The sequence below is a fragment of the Nerophis ophidion genome, linkage group LG11 (assembly GCF_033978795.1).
Source record: "Nerophis ophidion isolate RoL-2023_Sa linkage group LG11, RoL_Noph_v1.0, whole genome shotgun sequence".
Classification (NCBI taxonomy): Eukaryota; Metazoa; Chordata; class Actinopteri; order Syngnathiformes; family Syngnathidae; genus Nerophis; species Nerophis ophidion.
Window position 1 is genome coordinate 30,795,894 of NC_084621.1, and position 22,203 is coordinate 30,818,096.

At 43.4% G+C, this 22,203-nt stretch overlaps 1 protein-coding gene across 2 annotated transcripts in view; it reads left to right on the top strand.

Moving 5' to 3' along the window:
• The first annotated feature begins 478 nt into the window (after positions 1 to 478).
• LOC133561904 (gamma-aminobutyric acid type B receptor subunit 1-like) overlaps positions 479 to 22,203 on the top strand; it is a 126,481-nt gene continuing 104,756 nt past the window's right edge. For both annotated transcript variants that reach the window (XM_061915553.1, XM_061915554.1), the window contains exon 1: positions 479 to 628. In XM_061915553.1, coding sequence (XP_061771537.1) covers positions 494 to 628 — 135 coding nt within the window. In that variant the 5' untranslated portion in view covers positions 479 to 493. The remainder of the gene's footprint in view (positions 629 to 22,203) is intronic.

A 22,203-nucleotide genomic window follows, 5' to 3' on the forward strand; every position in this document is an offset into this window, starting at 1 on the left:
CCCATTGAAAATGTGTGGCGCATTATGAAGCCTAAAATACCACAACGGAGACCCCGGGTTGTTGAACAACTTAAGCTGTACATCAAGCAAGAATGGGAAAAAATTACACCCGGAAATTTTCAAAAACTGATCTCCTCTGTTACCAAACGTTTACTGAGTGTTTTTAAAAGGAAAGACATTTTCACACCGTGGTAAAAATGCCCCTGTACCGAATTTTTTGCAATCTGATGCTGCCATTAAATTCTAAGTTAATGATTATTTGCAAAAAAAATGGTTTCTCAGTTCAAACATTACATATCTTTTCTCTGCAGTTTATTCATTTGAATACAAGTTCAAAAGGGTTTGCAAATAAGAGTGGAGTGTGGCAGGACTGGTGCTTCCTGAAGTCGACAATCTCCTTGGTCTTGTCGACGTTCAAACCAGATTGTTGGTTCTGCACCAGTCAACCAGATGTTTCACTTCCTCCCTGTAGTCCATGTCGTTGTTGTCACGGATGAGGCCCACTCCTGTTGTGTCGTCCGCATACTTCACAATGAGGTTAGTCGTGGACCTGTCGCAGCAGTCATGGGTCATCAACGAGAACAGCAGCGGACTCAGGACACAGCCCTGGGGGGTAGCCAGTGCTCAGGTAGGTGGCACTAGAGGTGTTGTCGCCCACTCTCACAAACTGGAGTCAATCTGTGAGGAAGCCAAGCAGCCAGTTGCATAGGGGGGTACTGAATTCAAAGGGGACCAGTTTCCTCACCAAGTGCTGCGGGTACATAGTAAACATAGTAAACATTTCAATGCGGTCCGCTAGATATTTTCAAACTATAGAAATTATTCCAATGGTTAGAATCTGCACTATTGAGTGGCATACAAGTTACCACGGTAACTATAGGAAGCTTTGCTTCTTGCAGGCGAGAAACGCGAGTGTCAGACGGAGGCAGATTTCTACAACACACTTCTACAGAACAGTGATATTATATCGAATATGTGGATGTTGTTTTACCGTTAGAGTTTATATTTTGCCTTGTTTTTTGCATCTTTGTTATAAAAGATGTTAATCAAGGAGGTGGTCTGCAGTAGAGGGGCGACATTCATATATTCTCAATTATTAAATGCAGAGAATAATTTCGCCACACTAGTGTGTGTGTGACAATCATTGGTACTTTAAATTAATTTTAATTTAATCTATTGTTTTATTGTTCATAGTTAATATTGTAAATCCCACTCCCTGTGTTTTCATGTACATTCTGTGTGTCTTATTCAGTAAAAAACTCAAATAGTATTAGTCATTTTTATGTGAGTGTTTGTATCATCATGTGATCAGTCCATCCACCCATCCATCTTCCTCCGCTTATCCGAGGTCGGGTCGCGGTGGCAGCAGCCTAAGCAAGGAAGGCCAGACTTTCCTGTCCACAGCCACTTCGTCCAGCTCTTCCCGGGGGATCCCGAAGCGTTCCCAGGCCAGCCGGGAGACATAGCCTTCCCAACGTGTCCTGGGTCTTCCCCGTGGCCTCCTACTGGTTGGACGTGCCCTAAACACCTCCCTAAGGAGGCGTTCCGGTGGCATCCTGACCAGATGCCCGAACCACCTCATCTGGCTCCTCTCGATGTGGAGGAGCAGCGGCTTTACTTTGAGATCCCCCCAGATGGCAGAGCTCCTTACCCTATCTCTATGGGGAGAACCCCGCCACCTGGCGGAGTAAACGCATTTCGGCCACTTGTTCCCGTGATCTTGTCCTTTTGGTCGTAACCCAAAGCTCATGACAATAAGTGAGGATGGGAACGTAGATCGACCGGTAAATTGAGATTTTTGCCTTTCGGCTCAGTTCCTTCTTCACCACAACGGATCGATACAGCGTCCACATTACTGAAGACGCCGCACCGATCCGCCTGTCGATCTCACAATCCACTCTTCCCTCACTCGATCAGTTTTCATCCTTTTATGCAGAATTTTAGGATTGTTTCACTAATGCACAGTGACCTTACTGTTTAAAGTGTTCTTAAAAAACATCCAAGCACATACAGTGGGTTAAATGGCCAGTACTGTGTAGTGTTGTATAACCTGCCTCTTTTTAACACCAGTGTCACGTGACTTCAAACGTGACACCTCATTAGCTGGTTCTGAGACGGGATTGATTGCTTCAGTCTTAATTTACCGGAAGCGGATATTGCGTTTTAAAGCAACACATTTTTCTGTACTGAATTTGTTTTACATTGAATTTTAAAACGCTGGATTTTTATACACTGAATTTTTTAACAAAACATTTTTATAATCTGAATTCTTTTAAACTCAATTTTTAAACATTAAATTGTTATACACAACATTTTTGTACATAGAATTGTTATACACCGATTTTTTTAAACACTGCATTTTTTCAAACTAAATCTTAAAACACTGAATTGTTGTACACTGCATTTTGAAACTTTTTTTTTCAATTAAAATGTCAACATAATTTGATGTATAATATTTCACTTACCTAAATCAAAAAAAGCTTTAATAAAAAAGACACAAATTAACCTCCATAGTGGAAAAGTGTATGAAAAACGAGTACTACTGCGAACCATACGGGCCACAGCTGAGAAACAGATATTTTTTGGTGGCTCAGTTATTAGTTGACCCGATTAAAAGACAGTGATATAGACCACAAAGAAGTATTTTGAATGTAGAAAGAAAATTATGTGGCCCCTCTAAATGTGTTTCATAAACACTGCATCTATACTCTAGTCTTTCTTTACACTTTTTGCTAATGCAAAATAAACATGATTAATATAGATTAAGAATCAATTATCCATCCATCCATCCATCCATTTCCTACTGCTTATTTCCCTTTTGGGGTCGCGGGGGGCGCTGGTGCCTATCTCAGCTACAATCGGGCGGAAGGCGGTGTACATCCATGTCGCTACCTCATCGCAGGGCCAACACAGATAGACAGACAACATATTTAATCATAATTCATCAAAACTAATCCATAGCAACCCGATTTATCCCTCCCAAAAAAAAATTCTTAGTGGGGGGTGACGATTTCATTCTAAATCGAATCTTGATTCAAAATGATTATTGATTCAAAATAAATGTTTTTTTAATAACATTTGGTGCCAGTTCTATGATTAACTACATCCATCCATAAAATATATAAACAGCTCTGATACATTTTTATATTATATAAGAGAAAACTGGTTTTGTTGAATAAAATTCTACCCAAGCATTTATCCATCCATCCATCCATCCATCCATTTTCTTCCGCTTATTCCCTGGCGCCTGGGCAAGTCGCCACATCATCGTAGGGCCAACACAGATAGACAGACAACATTCACACTCCCATTCACACACTAGGGCCAATTTAGTGTTGCCAATCAACCTATCCCCAGGTGCATGTCTTTGGAAGTGGGAGGAAGCTGGAGTACCCGGAGGGAACCCACGCATTCACGGGGAGAACATGCAAACTCCACACAGAAAGATCCCGAGCCTGGGATTGAACCCAGGACTGCAGGACCTTCGTGTTGTGAGGCAGACACACTAACCCCTCTTCCACCTGAAGCCCCCCAAGCATTTAAATAAAGTCAAATACAAATATGGCAACAAGTGTGCAAAGCTAAATCTGATATGGGCATCTACTTCAACAATATGATTAGCCTGAGTGGCTGCACAGGACAGATGGAAAAAAACAAACATTTCTTTAAAATAAAATGTGGATTTTTTTAAATCGAGTAAGAATAATAATCGCGATTCATTCCAAAATCCAGCCCTAAAATACAGTATAATAAATTAATCATTAAAACTCATCAATGACCATTAAATTGCTTGGGTTGAAACACACCGTATGGCAATATGAATAAATACAGTGGATTAGCGACAGCTCGCTCCATATAGTTTCACTCTTTTAACTCATATCCAATAAGACGTGATCAATACCTGCAGGCCCCTCGTTAGCCCCATCACCGCGTGTGCCGAAAGAGCAAACACACCTCCTCCATGCGGCTCATCAATCATTAATCATGGCGGTATTTGAAAATGTCAGCCTCGAACTGCCGCGGTTTAACGTCAAAGACGCAACAGCTCGATGGCGCCTTGGCGGTCAATACATTAGGGACAGGAACAAGTGGCCCTGCAAACTGGTTAGTCCTAGGAAACAGCGTTATTGGGATTGGTGGACGTGGCTCTGGATTGGGATGCTGTTAAAGAAAATCGCAGTAAGTGTGTGTGTGTGTGAGTTAGGAAGAGTTGGCATGGCAACACAGTCACTCTTGAAGCATAGCACATCAGGTTTGAAAGTGTGTGCACAAATTAAGACTGTGGATGTATGCGGCGTGTGTGTGTGTGTGTGTATTTTGTCGTTCCTTTTATGTGCGTGAAGCTCAGCCGAGCATCCGCCACCAACGTGAAGATAAAACGACTCAGATTCAGCGGCGACCGGAGAAGGTGGCTTGCTTGTCGTGTTCCAGGAATCGCTGCCTCCGGCTGTAGGAGCTCACACGATGCACACAACGTTCTGAATGGACGGAAGCGGCTGTGTCGCCGCCTCCACGCTTAATTCCTTGAATTAAGTCAAGGAGCGGATTTATTGCTGCGATGAGGCTTCTTTCCGCCTTCTAATTGCACTAAACTTGCTCACCTTTCTCACCTGAATTGTAATGAGCATCTTAACCCTGGCAGAGGTAGATCATCCATTTTAGCAAAAGGGATTAATTAGCTGCAATATTTTCGTACGCTTCTTCGTGCTCAGTACATTCTGCAAATATTTATCCATCTTTGTTCATCCGCCAGATGAGGGAGCGACTGTTGCTTTTGTTTGCTTTCTTTTCAGCATCAAAGTTAATTAAAAATCGCTTGTGAAAGCATGAAACACCAAAAGCAAGAAATGAATGGAGGGGTGGAATAGGACAAGGGTGTCCAAAGATTTAGGCTTGGGGGCCGCAATGGGCTAAAAAGAATGTGGCTCTCAGCCAAGAGCCGACTCTATGTAAAGTATATACATACATATATATGTATATATGTGTGTGTATGTATATATATATATATACACACCGTATTTTTGGGATTATAAGTCTCACCGGCCGAAAATGCATAATAAAGAAGGAAAAAAACATATATACGTCACACTGGAGTATAAGTCGCATTTTTGGGGGAAATTTATTTGATAAAATCCAACACCAAGATTAGACATTTGAAAGGCAATTTAAAACTGCTGACCTCAACTGTGGATGTTGTGGATAGGTGGAAGGAATACTTCGAAGACCTCCTCAATCCCACCAACACGTCTTCCTATGAGGAAGCAGTGCCTGAGGAATCTGTGGTGGACTCTCCTATTTCTGGGGCTGAGGTCGCTGAGGTAGTTAAAAAGCTCCTCGGTGGCAAGGCCCCAGGGGTGGACGATATCCGCCCGGAGTTCCTTAAGGCTCTGGATGCTGTGGGGCTGTCTTGGTTGACAAGACTTTGCAGCATCGCGTGGACATCGGGGGCGCTACCTCTGGATTGGCAGACCGGGGTGGTGGTTCCTCTCTTTAAGAAGGGGGACCGGTGTGTTCCAACTATCGTGGGATCACACTCCTCAGCCTTCCCGGTAAGGTTTATTCAGGTGTACTGGAGAGGAGGCTACGCCGGATAGTCGAACCTCGGATTCAGGAGGAACAGTGTGGTTTTCGTCCTGGTCGTGGAACTGTGGACCAGCTCTATACTCTCGGCAGGGTTCTTGAGGGTGCATGGGAGTTTGCCCAACCAGTCTACATGTGCTTTGTGGACTTGGAGAAGGCATTCGACCGTGTCCCTCGGGAAGTCCTGTGGGGAGTGCTCAGAGAGTATGGGGTATCGGACTGTCTTATTGTGGCGGTCCGTTCCCTGTACGATCAGTGCCAGAGCTTGGTCCGCATTGCCGGCAGTAAATCGAAACACATTTCCAGTGAGGGTTGGACTCCGCCAAGGCTGTCCTTTGTCACCGATTCTGTTCATAACTTTTACGGACAGAATTTCTAGGCGCAGTCAAGGCGTTGAGGGGTTCCGGTTTGGTAACCGCAGGATTAGGTCTCTGCTTTTTGCAGATGATGTGGTCCTGATGGCTTCATCTGGCCGGGATCTTCAGCTCTCGCTGGATCGGTTCGCAGCCGAGTGTGAAGCGACCGGAATGAGAATCAGCACCTCCAAGTCCGAGTCCATGGTTCTCGCCCGGAAAAGGGTGGAATGCCATCTCCGGGTTGGGGAGGAGACCCTGCCCCAAGTGGAGGAGTTCAAGTACCTAGTTCACGAGTGAGGGAAGAGTGGATCGTGAGATCGACAGGCGGATCGGTGCGGCGTCTTCAGTAATGCGGACGTTGTACCGATCCGTTGTGGTGAAGAAGGAGCTGAGCCGGAAGGCAAAGCTCTCAATTTACCGGTCGATCTACGTTCCCATCCTCACCTATGGTCATGAGCTTTGGGTCATGACCGAAAGGATAAGATCACGGGTACAAGCGGCCGAAATGAGTTTCCTCCGCCGTGTGGCGGGGCACTCCCTTAGAGATAGGGTGAGAAGCTCTGCCATCCAGGAGGAACTCAAAGTAAAGCCGCTGCTCCTTCACATCGAGAGGAGCCAGATGAGGTGGTTCGGGCATCTGGTCAGGATGCCACCCGAACGCTTCCCTAGGGAGGTGTTTAGGGCACGTCCAACCGGTAGGAGGCTACGGGGAAGACCCAGGACATGTTGGGAAGACTATGTCTCCCGGCTGGCCTGGGAACGCCTCGGGATCCCCCGGGAAGAGCTAGACGAAGTGGCTGGGGAGAGGGAAGTCTGGGTTTCCCTGCTTAGGCTGTTGCCCCCGCGACCCGACCTCGGATAAGCGGAAGATGATGGATGGATGGATGGATAGTGAACAACAGGCTGAATAAGTGTACGTTATATGACGCATAAATAACCAACTGAGAACGTGCCTGGTATGTTAACATAACATATTATGGTAAGAGTCATTCAAATAACTATAACATATAGAACATGCTATATGTTTACCAAACAATCTGTCACTCCTAATAGATAAATCCGATGTCGCTTCTAAACAACTCTGCCAACTCCAAAGGTATGCGCCGCTTCCTCTTGTCGTATTCTGCTGCATATTTCACTACGTCCTTTTCGGTCCAATTTTTGTTCAGCCCTTCTCAGTTTTTATAAGTTACCGCCAAAGATTAAATGATCCATTTAAATAGCTACGGCAGTAGCTTATAGCAGTTAGCATTCCATGACCCACAATGCACTTCTGCCATGACCCTCCCCCGCCAAATTCTTATTGGTTGACGTGTATGTGAAGATTGCTGACGTGTGTGTGACGATTGCTGACATTTTCTTGGTCTCTTCCGCGAAAGGGATAAATAATATTATTTGATATTGTGTAATCTGCAGTACAGGATTTCCTTTTCTGTGCCATTTTTGTTCAGCCCTTCTCAGTTTTTATAAGTAACCGCCAACGATGAAATAATACATTTTAATAGATAGATAGATAGATAGATAGATGGATAGATAGATATATGGATAGATGGATAGATAGATAGTACTTTATTGATTCCTTCAGGAGAGTTCTTTCAGGAAAATAAAAATTCCAGCAGCAGTGTACAGAGTTGAGGTCAATTTAAAAGGTAAATAATGGTGGTATAAATGGAAAAAATTAGAAAAATATTACAATAAGAATAAAAATAAAAAGCAACAATGGGAATAAAAATATAACAGTAAAATAAGAATATAACAAGAGAAACTAGGCAGTAGTGACCATGTTATGAAAAAGTATTGCACTGCCTGATCAGTTTCTCCAGTCTGGAGCTGTCCTTCTTAGATGTACTGCCCCCCCAGCACACTACCATGTAGAACAGAACACTGGCAACCACAGACTGGTGGTACATCCACAGGAATTTTTTGCAGATGTTGAAGGAGCGCAGCATCCTGAGGAAGTACAGCCTGCTCTGTCCTTTCTTGTACAGGTGGTCCGTGTTAACAGTCCAGTCCAGCTTATTGTCCACCCAAACTCCGAGGTACTTGAATGAGTCCACGGTCTGTACTTCGACTCCCTCGATCACAATAGGTTTTGACCTTGGACTCGATCTCCCAAAGTCAAAGACCAGCTCCTTGGTCTTTTGACGGATTGAGCTGCAAGAGGTTCCTGTGCCACTAGACAGCAAAGGCCCTCACCGGATTCCGAAACTCCTCCTCTCTGCCATCCCTGATGCACCCGACGATGGCTGTGTCATCCGCGTACTTCTGGATGTGACACAGCTCTGAGTTGTAGCAGAAGTCAGCGGTCTACAGGGTGAAGAGAAGAAGTGCCAGCACTGTTCCCTGCGGTTCTCCGGTGCTGCTGATCACAGCTACGGCAGTAGCATATAGCAGTTAGCATTCCATGACCCACAATGCACTTCTGCCATGACCTTCCCCCGCCGAATGTATGTGACGATTGCTGACGCATGTGTGACGATTACTGACATTTTCTTCGTCTCTTCCGTGAATGAGATGAATAATATTATTTGATATTTTACGGTAATATGTTAATAATTTCACACATAAGGGACGGCGTGGCGCAGTGGGATAGTGGCCGTGCGCAACCCGAGGGTCACTGGTTCAAATCACACCTAGAACCAACCTCGTCAAGTCCGTTGTGTCCTGAGCAAGACGCTTCACCCTTGCTCCTGATGGGTGCTGGTTGGCGCCTTGCATGGCAGCTTTTTGATTGATTGATTGATACTTTTATTAGTAGATTGCACAGTTCAGTACATATTCCGTACAATTGACCACTAAATGGTAACACCCGAATAAGTTTTTCAACTTGTTTAAGTCGGGGTCCACGTTAATCAATTCATGGTGAATCAGTGTGTGAATGTGTGTGTGAATGGGTAAATGTGGAAGTAGTGTCAAAGCGCTTTGAGTACCTTGAAGGTAGAAAAGCGCTATACAAGTACAACCCATTTATTATTATTTATAAGTCGCTCTGGAGTATATGTCGCACCCCCGGCCAAACTATGAAAAAAACTGCGACTTATAGTCTGAAAAATACGGTATGTATATATATATATATATATATATATATATATATATATATATATATATATATATATACAGTGGGGCAAAAAAGTATTTACTCAGCCACCGATTGTGCAAGTTCTCCCACTTAAAATGATGACAGAGGTCTGTAATTTTCATCATAGGTACACTTCAACTTGTGAGAGACAGAATGTGAAAAAAAAAATCCAGGAATTCACATTGTAGGAATTTTAACGAATTTATTTGTAAATTACGGTGAAAAATAAGTATTTGGTCGTTAACAAAAATTTAACTCAATATTTTGTAATATAACCTTTGTTGGCAATAACAGAGGTCAAACAATTACTAGAGGTCTTTACCAGGTTTGCACACACAGTAGCTGGTATTTTGGCCCATTCCTCTATGCAGATCTTCTTGTTTTGGGGCTGTTGCCGTGCAACACAGACTTTCAACTCCCTCCACAGATTTTCTATGGGGTTGAGGCCTGGAGACTGGCTAGGCCATTCCAGGACTTTCAAATGCTTCTTACGGAGCCACTCCTTCGTTGCCTGGGCGGTGTGTTTGGGATCATTGTCATGCTGGAAGACCCAGCCACATTTAATCTTCAAAGCTCTCACTGATGGAAGGAGGTTTTGACTCACGATACATGGCCCCATTCATTCTTTCCTTAACACGGATCAGTCGTCCTGTCCCCTTAGCAGAAAAACAGCCCCAAAGCATGATGTTTCCACCCCCACGCTTCACAGTAGGGATGGTGTTCTTGGGATGCAACTCAGTATTCTTCTTCCTCCAAACACGACGAGCTTATTCCCTTTCGGGGTCGCGGGGGGCGCTGGCGCCTATCTCAGCTACAATCGAGCGGAAGGCGGGGTACACCCTGGACAAGTCGCCACCTCATCGCAGGGCCAACACAGATAGACAGACAACATTCACACTCACATTCACACACTAGGGCCCATTTTAGTGTTGCCAATCAACCTATCCCCAGGTGCATGTCTTTGGAGGTGGGAGGAAGCCGGAGTACCCGGAGGGAACCCACGCATTCACGGGGAGAACATGCAAACTCCACACAGAAAGATCCTCAGCCTGGAATTCAACCCAGGACTGCAGGACCTTCGTATTGTGAGGCAGACGCACTAACCCCTCTGCCACCGTGAAGCCCTGAGTTTATACCAAAAAGTTATATTTTGATTTCATCTGACCACATTAAATTCTCCCAACCCTCTGCTGTATCATCCATGTGCTCTCTGGCAAACTTCAGAAGGGCCTGGACATGCACTGGCTTAAGCAGGGGGACACGTCTGGCACTGCAGGATTTGATTCCCTGTCGGCGTAGTGTGTTACTGATGGTAACCTTTGTTACTTTGGTCCCAGCTCTCTGCAGGTCATTCACCTGGTCCCCCGTGTGGTTCTGGGATTTTTGCTCACCGTTCTGATGATCATTTTGACCCCACAGGATGAGATCTTGCGTGGAGCCCCAGATCGAGGGAGATTATCAGTGGTCTTGTATGTCTTCCATTTTCTGATAATTGCTCCCACAGTTGATTTTTTCACACCAAGCTGCTTGCCTATTGTAGATTCACTCTTCCCAGTCTGGTGCAGGTTTACAATTCTTTTGCTGGTGTCCTTTGACAGCTCTTTGGTCTTGGCCATAGTGGAGTTTGGAGTCTGACTGTTTGAGGCTGTGGACAGGTGTCTTTTATACAGATAACGAGTTCAAGCAGGTTCCATTAATACAGGTAACGAGTGGAGGACAGAAGAGCTTCTTAAAGAAGAGTATATACTGTATATATACTCTCATTTCTGTTAGCAGAAATGTAAGTTAAACAGATATTGAACATCTAAAAGTTTATGTTATTTTTTACCAGTTAAAAAAATTAGGTCGGGTTGCTTTTTTTTGTTGCCATCACATGCTCACGGCTTTCTCGCACATTCGTTCTTGTTGGATCGGCTCATATTGCCCATCCGATTTGAAGCTGAAATACTCCCACGGTTGGTATGGTAATTAGATTTTTATCTTCAAAATTTCTTTTCATTTGCGGCATTTCTCACCAATGAGCTTCCTGTGTGTGTAAAACTGGCGTTCTCCCTCTCTGCCCACTGAGACAGAGATTGTGAATGACTGAAAAGAGGTCTCACTGCGTTCAATTAATTCTACCGTTAAATAAATGTGCTCAGGTGCGAGACCTCTCACTCCCGGTTTGAAATGAGAGACGAACAACTCATTCTGATTGGTAAACACTTGTGTCACTCAGACTTATCATTTTCATTTCAGTTTTTATTTGTGGAAACAAGTTAATGGTGATGTGCACCACGTGATAAAAAACTGCATTGTACAATTAAAATGATTTCTTGTCTAGCCACGTGCCTTGTGGTAGCCATTTTCTTCAAAACAGGGGCGCTGTCAGAAATTCTGGTACCCACAAATACCTCCTTCAACCTCTTCCCTCAAGGTCCCTTTGATTTTTTCCCAAGAATACCACAAAACTAATGTTAAAATATCGTATAAATATCGTGTATCGCCCCTAATTGATACGTGTGATTATTATCTGCCGATCTCACTCATGGATGATCGGTACTGGAGCAGCATTAAACCCGAATCCCTGTTGCTCGCTGTGAAGACGTGTCTCTCCGCATCCTCACTAATATTTCCCGACTTTCAACAGTGTGAGCTCAATTTCCAGCATTCAGACGATTCTGACGACTCTGCACATTTGTTGTCCTACTGCGCTTATTCCCGAAAGAGATCAGCCGTGTCTTAAGATTTGTGAAGTGTACTTGTGACGTTGGCCGGAGTCGGGGCGCGTCAAGCTCCTTCAACAGCATACAATATTCATGCAGCTCAACATTTCACACAAAAAGCTTGCGGTGGTTCAGTGGCTTGTTTCCTCGGCTATCAAGCCCACAGCGTCCCCCTGTTTACAGCCCTTTCGAGATCTGCACGCGTTGACACAGACATGCGCTTAACATGCTGACACACCGGCTGTTGCCATGGTTATATCAAAGCCCGCGACTGCAAACTTTGATCAATTATTAACAGCGACGGAGCGAGACAATGCGGCTGCGCGGAAACGCGGCGCTACCTGTGTTTTAATTGGCAGCCATGACATACTTTGCCGTCCGCTGCCACACATCTCATGCGTGTCCGCCATGGCTCACCAGCCTCCTGTGGGACGCCAGAAGTAATTAAGACTTAAATTGGGAGTTTTCTGCAAACACGCCCGCATGATTGAAACATGTAGTCTTTCCCAGAGGCCCTTATCTTATCACCGAGCTCATTGCTTCATTTCAGAGCAAGCCGTTTGAGCACATTAAAAACATGCTCCGTCGCCGGCCGAGTCGCACTGACATTGATAGCAGCGCAGACACTCGCGTTGCAATTGTGACGCGTTCGCGGTTACATTCACACTCATCTGTGTGTCATCTGTGTGTGTGCGTGTGTGCGTGTATGTGCAAAGGTGTCAATCCAGGAAGTCTCACGACCCAAAATAAGAGCTGGAAATAACCCGAGGGTTGCACAGCCTGTTGGTTTGACGAGCCTCTGAAGCTAAAAAGCTAAAAACACTAACCATGGATTGAGGCTATGTGAGCTAAATTATTATTTATATATATATATATACATATATATATATATTTATATGTATATATATATATATATATATATATATATATATATATATATATATATACATACATACAGTGGGGCAAAAAAGTATTTAGTCAGCCACCGATTGTGCAAGTTCTCCCATTTAGAAATGATGACAGAGGTCTGTAATTTTCATCATAGGTACACTTCAACTGTGAGGGACAGAATGTGAAAAAAAATCCAGGAATTCACATTGTAGGAATTTTAAATATTTTATTTGTAAATTATGGTGGAAAATAAGTATTTGGTCACTTCAAACAAGGAAGATCTCTGGCTCTCACAGACTTGTAACTTATTCTTTAAGAAGCTCTTCTGTCCTCCACTCGTTACCTGTATTAATGGCACTTGTTTGAACTTGTTATCTGTATAAAAGACACCTGTCCACAGCCTCAAACAGTCAGACTCCAAACTCCACTATAGCCCAGACCAAAGAGCTGTCGGAGGACACCAGGAAAAGAATTGTAGACCCGCACCAGACTGGGAAGAGTGAATCTACATTAGGCAAGCAGTTGGTGTGAAAAAATCAACTGTGGGAGCAATTATCAGAAAATGGAAGACATGCAAGACCACTGATAATCTCTCTTGATCTGGGGCTCCATGCAAGATATCATCCCGTGGGGTCAATATGATCATGAGAACGGTGAGCAAAAATCGCAGAACCACACAGGGGCACCTGGTGAATGACCTGCAGAGGCCAGGGACCAAAGTGACAAAGGTTACCATCAGTACCAATCCACGCCGACAGGGAATCAAATTCTGCAGTGCCAGATGTGTCCCTCTGTTTAAGCCAGTGCATGTCCAGGCCCGTCTGAAGTTTGCCAGAGAGCACATGGGAGAATGTCCTGTGGTCAGATGAAACCAAAATAGAACTTTTTGGTATAAACTCAACTCGTCGTGTTTGGAACAAGAAGAATACTGAGTTGCATCCCGAGAACACCTTTCCTACTGTGAATCATGGGGGTGGAAACATCATGCTTTTGGGGCTATTTTTCTGCTAAGGGGACAGGACTATTGATCCGTGTTAAGGAAAGAATGAATGGGGCCATGTATCGTTAGATTTTGAGCCAAAACCTCCTTCCATCAGTGAGAGCTTTGAATGGTTGAACAAATGCTTATTTTTCACCATAATTTACCAATAATTTCTTTAAAATTCCTACAATGTGAATTTCTGGATTTTTTTTTCACATTCTGTCACTCACAGTTAAAAAGTAACAATGATGAAAATTACAGACCTCTGTCATCATTTTAAGTGGGAGAACTTGCACAATCGGTGGCTGACTAAATACCTTTTTGCCCCACTGTATATATATATATATATATATATATATATATACATATATATATATGTGGGTGGGTGTGTGTGTGTGTATATACAGGACTCAGAAAATTAGAATATTGTGATAAAGTCCTTTATTTTCTGTAATGCAACTAAAAACATGAAAATGTCATACATTCTGGATTCATTACACATCAACTGAAATATTGCAAGCCTTTTATTATTTTAATATTGTTGATTATGGCATACAGCTTAAGAACACTCAAAAATCCTATCTAAGAAAATTTGAATATTTCCTCAGACCAAGTAAAAAACAAAGATTTATAACAGCAAAACAAAATCAAACATGTGAAAATGTCAATTAATGCACTCAGTACTTGGTTGGGAATCCTTTTGCATGGATTACTGCATCAATGCGGCGTGGCATGGAGGCAATCGGCCTGTGGCATTGCTGAGGTGTCCTCCATTGGCCTGCCAACTCTCCTGACCTAAACCTCATAGAGAATTTGTGGGTTATTGTGAAGAAGAAGCTGAAAGACACCAGGCCCAATAATGCAAATGAGCTAATGGCCGCTATTGAAGCATCCTGGGCATCCATAACACCCCAGCAATGCCACAGGCCGATTGCCTCCATGCCACGCCGTATTGATGCAGTAATCCGTGCAAAAGGATTCCCAACCAAGTACTGAGTGCATTAATTGACATTTTCAAATGTTTGATTTGGTTTTGCTGTTATAAATCTTTTTTTTTACTTGGTCTGAGGAAATATTGTAATTTTTGGAGATAGTTTTTTTTAGTTTTCTTAAGCTGTATGCCATAATCAGCAATATTAAAATAATAAAAGGCTTGCAGTATTTCAGTTGATGTGTAATGAATCCAGACTGCATGACATTTTCATGTTTTTAGTTGCATTACAGAAAATAAAGGACTTTATCACAATATTCAAATTTTCGGAGACAGTCCTGTATGTATATATGTACTGTATGTATGTATATATATATATATATATATATATATATATATATATATATATTTTAGGGGTGTGGGAAAAAATCGATTTGAATACAAATCGCAGTTCTCACGTTGTGCGATTCAGAGTCGATTCTTATTTTAAAAAAAATAAATTTTTATTAAAATTTTTTTTTTTTTTTTATCAATATAACAAAACAATACACAGCAATAGCATAACAATGCAATCCAATTCCAAAACCAAACCTGACCCAGCAACACTCAGAACTGCAATAAACTGAGGAATTGAAAGGAGACACAAACACGACACAGAACAAACCAAAAGTAGTGTAACAAAAATTAATATTATCAACAACAGTATCAATATTAGTTATAATTTCAGCATAGCAGTGATTAAAAATCCCTCATTGACATTATATCATTAGACATTTATTTAAAAAAAAAAGAACAATAGTGTCACAGTGGCTTACACTTGCATCACATGTCATAAGCTTGACAACATACTGTGTCCAATATTTTCACATACATAAAATAAGTCGTATTTTTGGATTGTTTAATAGTTAAAACAAATTTACATTATTGCAATCAGTTTATAAAACACTGTCCTTTACAATTATAAAAGCTTTTAAAAAAAAATCTACTACTCTGCTAGCATATCAGCAGACTGGGGTAGATCCTGCTGAAATCCTATGTATTGAATGAATACAGAATCGTTTTGAATCGGAAAAATATCGTTTTTGAATCGAGAATCGCGTTGAATGGAAAAAATCTATATATAATCGATTCGCAACTGGTCTAAACAATATCTAGCCAAAGGCTGGAGTATATAAATGAGTTATAAGGTCGGACTTAAACACTTCTACTGAAGTAGCATCTCTAACTATTACTGTCGGGATGGTAATTGATATTTGTTTATTTTTACAGTTCAGATTCCACTTTTGATTAAGTCTAACGATTCGGTTCTTAAACAATTCTCTTATTGATCTTATTTGAAAAAAAAAAAAAGACAATAAAAAAGCGGAAAAAAATAATTAAATGGAAATAAATATTTTTCTGTGGAATTGAACACAATAACATATGTGGAAATTACACAAGAATGAAACATTTACACTAACATTTATTTAATGTTTGAGTGTTTGTACTTACGGTTGAGAATCTTCGTCGTCTCCTTAGAAAATATTAAATGCGAATGACTGATTGAAAATGTGGTTTGAGGAAAACCTGCAACTTTTCTCTGACATTCACCTACCGAAAATCATGAGCCTCCGCTTTGGCAAATGGGCACAAGTTTTTGACCACACACATAGTGACAGTCTGTCTCTTGTCATGCTCATTTAAATGAGAAGGCATTCATTTCAATTTAACGAGTAAGACCAGCATTGTCGGTGTTAGTTGGTACATGTTGCATTCACAACAGATGGGATGAGCTCAAAACAGTTAAAAAACGTGACATCCATTTACAGTTATAGCATGCTGTGTATTCAAATGTTTTGGCGTATTGCTTGTATGTGTTTGTACCTGAGAAGGGAAGGAGGCAACAACCAGGGCAGGACTCCTGTTTAAAAGTTTTATTAAAAACCTTTGATGAATACGTGGCGTGTGTATGCTACTCAAAGTGAATGAGTGTTGACAATGTGTAGTATTAAATATGTAAATGTTACCAAGGGTTGTTGTCTGTAAATGTTGGTTGTATCTTTCGTCGTTATCCAAGAGGGCAAGGCGAAGAGGCAGGTCGTGGACAGGCAAGTGGTCATGGGCAAGAGCAAGGCAGCGTGGTCTGGGTCCGGGCAGGGAGGTCTTGGATCGAGGAGAGGAGTCAGGAATCCGGATGGGAGTTGAGTGACAAGGCACAATCACGGAGGACAGGGGAGTCACTGAGGAAATACAAAAGGACATGAACCAGGGGAAAACACGGAGAGATAGAGCAAAACAAGGGCGAAGAATGTTACGGAGATCCAGTTTGGTGAAAATGGTTGCAGGTGCCAAGGACTCAAATGAAGAGTTGAGTAGCGGAAGAGGGTACTTGTTTTTGATGGTAATGTTGTTAAGGTGACGGTAATCGTGAGCCAGGGCTGAAAGAGAAAATGTAGTCAAAACGACTAAAAAATTGGGACCAGTCGGCCTGTCTGTCATTAAGTCTTTAGGCCGACCGGACATGCAGGAGATTACGATGGTCAGTGAGGACTTGAAACTGGTGCTTGGCCCCTTCCAGCCAATGTCTCCACTCCTTCATAGCCTCGTGGACAGCGAGCAACTCCCGATTACCAGCGTCATAGTTACGTTCAGCAGGGGATAAGCATCTTGAGAAGAAGGCACAAGGGTGGCTCTTGTTGTCCTGCTTGGAGCGTTGGGAGAGGACTGCCCCAATACCGGAATCAGATGCGTCCACCTCAACGATGAATGGGCAGTCTGGGTCTGGATATACGAGGATGGGTGCGGAAGCAAAACTCCTCTTAAGGCACCAAAATGCAATACCTGCTTCTCGATTCCACTGAAAAGGTATGTTGGTAGATGTAAGTGCATGGAGGGGTGCAGCCAACTTACTAAAGTCTTTGATGAAGCGTCTGTAGAATCCGGTAAACCCCAGGAAGCGTTACAGCTCAGGAGGCCATTCTACCACCGCCCTCACCTTCTTGGGGTCAGCCTTGATATGTCCTTTCTCAATAACAACACCCAGGAAATCAACAGATGAGGAATGAAACTCACATAATTTAGCCTTGACGAAGAGACGGTTCTCCAGTAAGCGTTTTAGGACGAGACGGACGTGTTCTTGATGTTCCAGAGGGTCTTTGGAGAAAATCAGAACGTCATCCAGGTAAACAACTACAAAACGGTCTATCATGTCTCTGAGGATGTCATTAACGAGGGCCTGGAAAACTGCGGGAGCATTGGTCAGTCCAAAAGGCACTACTCTATATTCAAAATGACCCTGGTGAGTATTGAATGCAGTTTTCCATTCGTCTCCCTCCCTGATGCATACCAGATGATAGGCGTTGCGTAGATCTAGTTTGGTGAAGATGGTGGCAGGGGTTAGCGGTTCGAAAGATGAATTGAGCAGGGGTAATGGATATTTATTCTTAATAGTGATGCAGTTGAGTTGACGGTAATCGATACATGGCCGGAGGGATCCATCCTTTTTGCTGACAAATAAGTGAAGTGAAGTGAATTATATTTATATAGCGCTTTTCTCAAGTGACTCAAAGCGCTTTACATAGTGACACCCAATATCTAAGTTACATTTAAACCAGTGTGGGTGGCACTGGGAGCAGGTGGGTAAAGTGTCTTGCCCAAGGACACAACGGCAGTAACTAGGATGGCACAAGCGGGAATCGAACCTACAACCCTCAAGTTGCTGGCACGGCCACTCTACCAACCGAGCTATGCCGCCCCAGCGGCAACAGGGGACTTGGATGGTCTGATTATTCCTGAGGTCAGGGACTCGGAGATGTAGTCCCTCATAGCTTGCTTCTCGGGAAGGGACAGGTTATATAGACGGCTGGACGGGAGGACTGCATTGGGGATGAGGTCGCTAGCGCAGTCGTATGGTCTGTGAGGAGGAAGCGACATAGCTTGATCCTTGCTGAACCCTGCGGCCAGGTCATGATATATTTCCGGGACTTGGGAGAGATCAACCGGGGGTGAAACTGATCTAGGTTTTTCAGGGGGTACCACTGCTGAATGGAGACAGTTAGCATGGCAGTGGTTACTCCATGCCAGAATCTTTCCAGTAGACCAGGAAATATGGGGGTCATGTTGACTCAGCCAAGACCGGCCGAGGACGAGAGGGGCAACCGGGGCCTTCAGAACCCAGAAATTAATGGTCTCAGAATGATTACCAGAAAGGGTAAGTGACACGGGTTTGGTGCGATGTTTGATAGGTCCTAAAGGGTGGCCATCTAAAGCCTGAGCAGAAACAAATGTCTCAAAGGGAATTAAAGGGATTCCAGTTTCCTTGGCAAACCTCAGATCAATGAAACTCTCGTCGGCCCAGAGTCCAAATAGGCGTCCACCGAAAGTGTCCTATCCTCCCAAGTCAGGGTTGCAGGGAAAAGAATACTCGGATCCTTCCTGGAAAGAGTTGTGGGGATTGTAGTGTGGCTCACCAGAATCCTTTCGACTGGTGAGACCGACCCTTTTGGTCTAAAGGGGCAGTTGCGGATATGATGGTCCGCCAGACAACAAAATAGGCATGGATGGTGCTGGAGCCTCTGCTCTCGTTCCTCGAAAGTGAGAAGGGATCTGCCAATCTGCGTTGGTTCTGGTGGAGGGATAGGAGCCGAATTAACTGTGCCTGTCTGCCTCATGAGGGTTCGGCTGGCCAGGCGAGGAGGTCTTGCCAAAGCAATGCTGCAAAGGTCCTCTTCTCTCTCAGCTTTACATTCAGAAAGTCGCTGATGAAAAAGGAAGGCTAGCTCAATGAGCTCATGAAAAGAAGATGGCCTGTCTTGCAAAAATCCATCCTTAATTGTGTCATTAAGACCTCTCTTGTACGCGCTCAGGAGAGCTCGGTCATCCCATCCACTCTAGGCTGCCAAAGTGCGGAACTCCAGAGTGTAATTGGCCACAGATCGGGAATCTTGTCGGAGGGAATGAGGTCTTGAGGCCGCGTCTCTACCATCAGCAGGGTGATCAAAAATGGCCAAAAATTATTTGCGAAATGTCGCATAATTAGAATTAAACCCCAAAGTCTTGCTAAGGGCGGAAGTGGCCCACTTAAGAGCAGGTCCCAAAAATAGGGAAAACATATAGGCTATTTTGGCCCCATTGTCTGCATGGCGAGACGGTTGGTGTTGAAAAATAAACTCGCATTGAACCAGGAAGCCACGACAAAGTTCAAAATCTCCCTCAAAAATTCTAGGACTATCTATCTTGGGTTCATGGAGGGAGGATGGTCCTCAGGTGGCTAGTGTCTCTGATGTGCTCAAAACGGGCGTGGTAGGTGTCACCTGGCCGGGGCTGTGATTGTCTAGTCTTGACAACAGGTCCGCGAAAGAGACGTCCAGTTTGTCTTCCAGGGTGGAAAATCAGGACTGATGTTGTCGAAGGACAGACTGGATGGCAGACAGGTCTGTGGGTGGGGGAGTTCGGGCCAGAGGACTGGCCGGGGATCTTGTTGTATCGTCTGGTTCCATCTTGGTCGGAACGTACTGTTAAGACTGGTACGGGGGAAGGAGGCGACACAACAGCAGGAGCTCAAACTCAATATATTTATTGAGCATTTGATGAATACGTAGGGTGTGTATGCTACTATGTGTTTGAATGTAAAACTATATGCGGGAATTAACATATGTAAATAACTTAGGACTGGTTGTAGTGCGTGTTGAATGGTAGCGTCCAAATCAAAAGGGACGAGGCAAGGAAGGCAAGCGGGGGTCGTGGGGCAGGAGAGAGGCGTCCGAATTCCAAGCAGGGTGTCTGCATGTGGATTAGGGGAGGCAATCTGGGTCCAGGAGGGAAAACAGCAGTGGAGGAGCGCAGCAGAAGCTGCGTACATGGGGAAGATGAGAGGTGACAAAGGATCAGGACGAGACACGAAGAAAACAATCAAATCAGAGAGAGCGCAGGTGGAAGTCAGACACGTGAGGTTTACTGGAGACAGAGCGACGTTCCGACGAGAAGAAGTCAGCGGCGAGGCTCTTTATCCTGTCGTCTGTAATCACTGCCAGGTGCGTTGATAGAAGATTGCCGACAGCTGCGGCGGTGCGTGGGCGCGGTCTGCGCAGCGAGTGTGGGGGCGTGACTGGAGGAGCTCACAGAGGAGAATTCTGTAGAAGAGTGAGAAACCGACTGTGCTTGCGCCGTAACAGTTATGATACCAAGTACAGGAGCGTATCTAGTTGATACTACTATGATTACATCGATATTTTTACCATCACAAAATCTTTTTTCGTTTAAAAAACATGTATATTATGTTTATAAACTCAGGAAATACGTCTCTGGACACGCAAGGACTTAAATTATGAGCATTGTATGATCCTGAAACTATTTGGTATCGGATTGATACCCAAATTTGTGCAATCATTCAAAACTAATGTAAAGCAAGAATAAGTGATTATTACACCTTAACAGAAGTACAGATAGAAAATGTTAAAGGAGAAAGTAAGCAGATATTAACAATAAATGAACAAGTAGATAAATAATTAATTTAATAATAATAATAATAATGGATTAGATTTATATCGCGCTTTTCTATTGTTATATACTCAAAGCGCTCACAGAGAAGTGGGAACCAATTGTACTTAATAATCTTGACAAACATCTTGATGGAGATATTTCACTCTGGAAAAACACGTTTTTACTCACATTTGCAAGCTCAGGGCGCCTGTCGCTATGGTGTTAGGTCCCGTTCACATTTAAACCAATGCGGTACTTATTCCCGGTACCTAGGAATCAATAACGGTACTAAGCAGTACCAATTTTTGGTAGTTTTGTGTGTGTTTACAAATTAAATATTTATTTTTTTAAAGGTCTTTCTGAAACCCACTACTACCGACCACGCAGTCTGATAGTTTATATATCAATGATTAAATATTATCATTGCAACACATGCCAACACGGCCGGTTTAGTTTACTAAGTTACAATTTTAAATTTCCCGCGGAGTTTCCTGTTGAAAACGTCACGTAATGATGACGCGTGTTTGTGACGTTATTGGTTGGAGGGTACATATTAGCCCGGCACCCCTTACGGCTAAAAGTCGTCTGTTTTCATCGCGCTATTACACAGTATTTTGGACATCTGTGTTCAATTAATAATGGAGAAGTCAAAGTAGAAAGATGGAGGTAGGAGGCTTTTAGCCTTTAGCCACACAAACACGGTGTTTCCTTGTTTAAAATTCCTGGAGGTGAAGTTTTACTATGGATCAGAGTAGTCACGCGAACATGGCAGTTTTCGGTGAGAAAGTTGTGGTAATAAGTCGCCTCTTACTGGAGATCAGCGGAGCTTCTGTCCTGCTCCAGCTTCTTGACTTCCCTCAACACTTCCCTCAACACACCCGTCAACACACCCGTGCCCACACCCCTCCGATTTATCAGGTACTATTTAACTCACTAAAACAGTAGCAACACAATAAGCAGATAAGGGATTTCCCAGAAATATCCTCGTAAATGTGTCTAAAAACTGAATTGCTCTCACTGCAATCGCCTTTTTTTTTTAAAACTTTTTCTTTTCTTTCTAGTTCTTCACTCTAAATTTCCTCATCCACGAATCTTTCATCCTCACTCAAATTAATGGGGAAATTGTCGTTTTCTCGGTCTGAATAGCCCTCGCTGCTGGAGGCTATGATTGTAAACAATGTTCAGATGTGAGGAGCTCCACAACCCGTGACGTCACGTGC